Source organism: Lates calcarifer, linkage group LG13, assembly GCF_001640805.2.
Source record: "Lates calcarifer isolate ASB-BC8 linkage group LG13, TLL_Latcal_v3, whole genome shotgun sequence".
In the NCBI taxonomy this organism is placed as follows: domain Eukaryota; kingdom Metazoa; phylum Chordata; class Actinopteri; family Centropomidae; genus Lates; species Lates calcarifer.
Window position 1 is genome coordinate 8,397,912 of NC_066845.1, and position 6,427 is coordinate 8,404,338.

The 6,427-nt window shown below is 40.0% G+C and overlaps 1 protein-coding gene across 1 annotated transcript; it reads right to left on the bottom strand.

Annotated features, from left to right (window-relative positions):
* Positions 1 to 76: 76 nt before the first annotated feature.
* qng1 (Q-nucleotide N-glycosylase 1) lies at positions 77 to 5,893 on the bottom strand. Its single transcript, XM_051075273.1, has 7 exons — positions 5,789 to 5,893; positions 4,327 to 4,524; positions 3,348 to 3,494; positions 2,271 to 2,383; positions 1,460 to 1,603; positions 702 to 897; positions 77 to 601 (listed from the first exon to the last, which is right to left on the bottom strand). The coding sequence occupies exons 2-7, from the start codon at positions 4,514 to 4,516 to the stop codon at positions 372 to 374; spliced, it is 1,020 nt and encodes a 339-aa protein (XP_050931230.1). The 5' UTR covers positions 4,517 to 4,524; positions 5,789 to 5,893; the 3' UTR covers positions 77 to 371.
* Positions 5,894 to 6,427: the final 534 nt, after the last annotated feature.

Consider the following 6,427-nt stretch of genomic DNA (forward strand, 5'->3'; position numbering starts at 1 on the left):
ACAGTTGATGATGTGAAAATATGATTAACAGACTGAATCTATTGCAACACTCCTGTAAAAGAAATAAGATGCTGCATCTAACCAAAATATTTTATTTTTGTTGCAGCGAGAAGTTTGTTGGAAAACTTTCCATCTCATCAACAGTAAACATGTTAATGGACTGTAAATGGACAAAGGTGCTACCTCCCACACACAGACAAACAAGCTACATTAAAGCTTCACACCTGTTTCCATTAGAGCTAGAGAGAGGCCCATTTGTACATATATTTGGCACAAGGACATGCTTGGCTTTATCCCAGGAAAAGGCACCGGTGCCAAGTCTGCACACTGAGAAGTGCAGCCTACTGTATGTAATGCTGCCAGCCGGCTTGTCAATAGTAAATACAGCGTGTGTGGTGTATGGGAATGTGGGCCATCTCTTTGTGGTGCTGCTTGGCGTAAGGCCACAGGTAGAAGTCGATGATTGCAGAGTTGACGTTGCAGGTCTGTCCGTCTCTCTCCCGCACCAGCTGGCAAAGTCTGTCTTTGATCAGTTCCACAGACCAGATTGAGCAACCTCGGATCTCGACCTCTCTCCTGTCCCCTGAACACAGCAGCTCGCCTAAAATGAAGTAGGAGACAAACGTATAACACACAGAGTGATTATATCATAGTTTTTAAAATGATTCATTTCTTTATGTGCACACACGTTCCTGTCTCACCGTTCTTCAGCGTTTGCATCAGTGTGTCAGAGTATCGTATTGCTCCGAGGTAGACGAGAGCCTGTGGGACCCTGTAGTCTGCGAACATGGTAAGCCAGTCCATGTTAATGATGTCTCCCTCTCCTCTGGCCGCCAAGACGCCCCAGAAATCTGCCACCAGGATCTGGGCTCGTTTGTAGAATGAGATTCTCTTCCCCTGAAACAAACAGGACACTGCACATTACACTCTGCTTATACTGTGTGTGCTGTTTGTTCAAACACCTGTTTATTTGTTCCTAAGCTATTGCTTGACAGATGTTCTTAAATAAAGACAATATACTGGCAATAATACATCTACGCAGAGTATAATTTGCTCCTTCACTGACTGAATAATATGAAGAGAGCATTAGAAATCTTGCCACACTGTCTTTGGCCAGGAGATGGAACTCTAACATCACAATTTATCTTAAGTTTTCCAAATGCATATATTTATCTCAGATCACATACATGTCCTACAGGTTTTCAACTCAGTGTGTCTACACAACTGTACAGTACATTTATTGTACATACAATGAATTCAAGAAAAAAGCTGAAATAAGCAATGGCTTCTGTTTGTAAATCAACACCTATGCAACCAGAAATTATGATTATTTTAGTAACTGATGCAAGACAAAACAAGACAAAATGTCAGAAAACCTGAACTTTGCATTTGCAGCAAACATCCCAAACATCAAATGTTCCACAATTCTAGAAAAGGCCCACTGTACACAGACTCTAACCTCATACGTAGCTTCGTCCCTGTAGGAAGGGATCTTCTCCACAACGAGCTCCACCATCTTCCGGGCATCGTTCCTGGCTTGGCTGATAAAACTGCGGAAGCTTCCGCCGTGTTCCAGCAGTACGCGTCCGCCTTCAGTCAGCACCTTGTTAGATCGGATTCAGTTCAAATTTGACAACGGTGAAGAGTAGGAGGTTAAGCTGCATACTTTCACTTTCCACTTAACATAAAGGAAATACAGCTGAGGTAATAATGTAATGCTGAAATAGAGTAATTTAATGAGCTATAATATCAGTTTTCTTAGTTAATCTTAAAATACCTTCAAAAATGTAAATAGAGGATTTAATCTATTTAAGGTTAAAGTTTTGTGCAAAAAAAATTAAAAACACACGTGTACAGCTGCCATATGAATACGACATAAGACAATATGTCAGACACTTTATGTACCATGCAGGAACGTAACAGCACAGTAGAATTTCAATTCAATGCACCTTTTATGTTCAGTCTATTGATTAGAGAGATGAGAAGATACATCCTGTTTTTCTAACCACATCTATTTGTCTCTCAGTTGAAAAGAACTGCTTTAGGTTTGTGCTTTAGGTTTGTGCTATAGGACGCAGTCTGAACGGGTTCAGTGCAGTTTTAAACAGAGGAAATGCATGGCACAACCTCAGCATTCCTCTTCATCACCGTACTGAAGATGTATCAAACTGTGACACCAAAGTAACATTACTGATGTGACCTGTGGATTAAGTGCATCATTACATCCCTAGTATCATGGTGGCAGGACATTAACATGATAATGTTAGAACCTGGTGGCGCTCCTGAAGCATCGGCATAGGTGTTTCATTGTCTGATCGAAGGACATGACCCAACTCCTCCACACTCATCTGAGAGAAGTACTTGGGATCAGTGATGGGTATACCTGTGGAGTGAAGAGAAGAGAAGCAGCTACACGGACGATACTTTAGACAGGAACAATTGGAGAGAAAGAGAAAAGGCACTCTCAAGGCTACTAACTTATGAAGTTATAGCGTGCTATAACAACAGGAACATAACTCCACAGTAGCCGTTTCTAACAAGAGGCTCAAAAGAAATAATTTGTTCTGATCTCATGCTGTCAGCCCTTGAGATTCACACTCTGGAGCAAAGCTACCTGAGCTTTTCTGAGAGAATCTCTTGTAATTATAAAGGCCACAGCGACCACACATTGAGAGCACTATTCCATATGAGACATAATTGATTCATATCCGGAGTCATTCACGCTAATTATGAATGATGCACAAGCGCATGCAGAGCTACAAGCAATTTCCCAGCAGTCCAAGTTCAAGTAAAGGGCGCATACACAATAATTGGCAAGAGCAGTGCAAAACAAAAGCATGCAGAACACAGAAGGAAAGACATCAAAAAGAGGCTTGAATATACACCTTTGTCTCCAGAGAGAAAGGTTCTAGCAAAAAGGATAAATCAATCTATGAAAAAGGCAACGATGTCATGTATGTCTCTCAGAGCAAGGCCCTGCCTTTTCTTCATGACTGTGACATTTCTATCACCCAGGCTATCTTTTATTGGGTACAATTGAGTTGATTTTCTGTGCAATTTGGATGAAATGCTGCTCAGCAAATGTAAGTAACAGCTGTGATGTATCACCTCAAGTTTGCACTTGGAAAAGGAGGTCAGATGTGAGGCTGCTAAATCAAGGTATTATTAAACAAAACAATTTTTAGCTGCAAAATTTAAACAGTTGCCCTTCAAAGGAGAGTGTAATTTAAAAGTAACCTGTGTTTTCTAAGGGGTAAACCTCATTAAAATGCTGGTGTGATAACCTTTTAGCTGAACTCTGGTGTCCACACATCATTTATTTAGTGACATACTGTACATGCTCTCACCTTCATCCATGGCCCTCATGATGGCAGCACACAGTGTCATGTAACCTGTGTATGTCGTCCCTTTGTAGGTCACCTCACACTGTTGAGTTTCTTTCTCTGGCCAAAAGGAGAAGTTCAGGGTGTCTACCACAAAAACCCAGTTCAAGGCCTGCAGTATTGAAAGACACACGTTAGAACACAGTTAATGTACTGGTGCTCATTAGTAATTATCTTTGAGGAATGAATAAATTTTTTTCCATCATTCAACTTTTGCTGAATAAAAGCCATGAAACATCCAAAGACCTTCTCTAATTTGATTTTAAATAACCTTTTTGACCAGTAAATATAGACAGTTACAAATTGCCATTTTTAATTTTTAGCATTGGTTAATCTGATGATTATTTTACATTTAAATGTCAGAAAATGGTGAAAAATGCCTGTCACACATTTCCTAGAGCACTGTTGTCCAGCCAGCAGTCTAAAACCCAGAGATACTTGTAAGTTTATAATGATACAAAAAACAGAAAAGCACCAAATCCTCACATTTGAGAGAATAGAATGATCAGATTCTTGATAAACAACAAAATTTACTGATTATCTAAACAGCTGCTCATAGATTTTCCTACTGACTGACTAATCAAATGACTCATTGTTTGAGCTATTTTCAACTGTCACAAGAAACAATTATTCATCTCTACAAAATGTCAAAAATGTAGCCATACAGACTAAGCTGGACAATGAACAAATCAGAAACTTGTCCAGATTTGCAGATATGAGTAATTCATTCATGCATCTTTCTAGGATTTTTGTGGTCCCTCTCCATGTGCGAGCACTGAGGATCATTTCACCTGTCACCGCCCACTGCTGATTATTAGTGCAATTTTGCTGTTGCCTTCTTTTCACTGAACACAAATATCTGTGTAGGATGTTGGTCACAATGTATGTATAATGTTAGGTAATTATATTGTGCTCTGGGTGGCCCCAGCTGTTGACAAACTCCCCTGGTCAGATGTGGGCGCTGGGGCCAATGGATTTGCCGTCTTCCAGCCACTGGCAGTCAGACTGTCACTGTGTCGGAGGATGTAGAGCATCTCTGCCACCTTCTGCACTCCTTCCTCCTCCACAAACACATCCCGACTCCGCTCCGCTATGAACTGGCCGGACTCGCGAGGAAGCAGAGCCGTTTCCATGATGGATACTGTGTGGAGCAGAAAGACAACGGAAGAATTACACGTAGGAAACAAGCATGGATAAATATGAGTACATTACCCAGTGGTGCCTGGGTAAGTCTATGGTAGTAACTATGAATATAATCTTGTTTAAACACATTCATGTTTGTAAAAAACACCTGGAGTAGAGTAGTCCTAGTCAGACATTCAGACTTCAGGGTCAGCTGCTATGAGCACACATGGGTGGGTGTAGCGGGAGTGTGAATGCCAGTGCCCTTTTCATACTGAATATCTTACATACATCTCTAGGGAAGTGCCATTTTAAAGATTATCTCCTGCTTTATTAGATTATTCACAAAGAAAAGATAAAATGAAGAATGGGAGATGTTTAGAAGCAAGAACATTTCTTTTTTGAAAAGAATTTTTAGCATGACTTTACAACTTAACTCAGGGACATAGCTAACATGGATTTCCAGAAGTAGAGAGTAACTAAATACATGTACTAATGGACTGTACTTACAGTTCTGTTAGTTCCTAATTTTATGCTGGTTCCTACTTTTACTCCACTACATTTCAGAGGGAAGCAGTATATTTTTTATTCCACTATATTTGTTCATCAGCTATAGCTAGCCTTTTTTTTTTTTACTGATAATTCGTACATACTTTTACCTGAATTAATGGAAGACTTTTATTTGTAATGGAGTATTTTCTTCATAGTATACTGCTAATTTTACTTAAGGATCTCAATACTTCTTCCACCACTGTAAATCTCCAGTGTTGGTAGGAGATAAATATTCATGCTGCTTTCCAAACTCCTTCCACAGTGAAAATTGTTTCCTCCTCTATCTACTTGAGGTGTCCATTGGTTGTGTATTAATGATGTCTTCTCCATCAGACTGATAATAGGACACTGTGACGCACAAACATAGCGGCCTACTGAATGAAATTCATTTTCATTGCTCTTTACAGTGCTGAGTCACAGGATTCACTCTCCACCCTGAGAGAAAAATGATAAAAGAGTTCCGTTGTTTTTTTGTCTTTTTTTGGGGGGGGGGGTTATTTTCTCCGGAAAGAGCAGCATTGTCTGTGGATAGGTTAGTAGCTCAATTATATAACGTCATTACGTTTCATTGATAAAGTAGACGAGCAAAGTGCATGTAAGACCTGAGTGTCGCCACTAATGCGAACACTGCTCAGCTTCGACACCGTGGGTCAACAACGCAGGTTTTTAGACACGAACTTCCTGTTCGGCGGCCTCTTCCTTATGTACTCATTATGCGAACTAATGCTTACCTGAACTTACCGAGAACTGCAGGTAAAACACTAAGCAAAAACCCGTGCTGCGCCGTATTTCCACTACCTGGTTTCTAGCTGTTCACCAATCAGAGCGTCCGCTGTGGATTCATCACAGGCCGATGGACCAATCACAAAAAGCCAGGAGAGGAAACCCGAAAAACAATATCCGTTGTAAATACACAAAAGTAATTATTAACCAAACATAAAAATATGTGTTGTGCATTATATAAACGAACCGAAATGGCACAATGCGGCGTCATAAATGCGTCTAGCGTGTCTGGATTAATCTCATAGGGGGAGAACCAAAGCCCCCATTAACGTGACTGCTTCATCTAAAAACCCACTGATAGCAGCCTCTCTATTATTATATCCCACGTTTGTGGTGTTGACATATTAAAGGTATTACTTTGGCCCATGAGCACTTTCACTATTTTCTGACATCTTATTTATTTGGGAAATCAATCAATTTTTATTGGAAAATAATTATCAGACATACAAATATTGAAAATAATTGTTGCTTGCAGTCATACAATTCTCCTGTGATGGAACAGTGCTACTTTGAGTGAGGTTTTCTGCATGTTAATTACTTGACAGAGACAAAACGGAAGTAATTTGAAACAACTCATCTACAACAAC

Excerpts from the sequence above, each read along its gene's own strand:
- qng1 (XM_051075273.1), bottom strand. The coding sequence starts at position 4,516 with ATGGAAACGGCTCTGCTTCCTCGCGAGTCCGGCCAGTTCATAGCGGAG. Across the intron at positions 2,384-3,347 it reads CATGAGGGCCATGGATGAAG|GTATACCCATCACTGATCCC; the intron begins GTGAGAGCATGT and ends TTCACTCCACAG. Across the intron at positions 1,604-2,270 it reads TGCTTCAGGAGCGCCACCAG|GTGCTGACTGAAGGCGGACG; the intron begins GTTCTAACATTA and ends CGATCTAACAAG.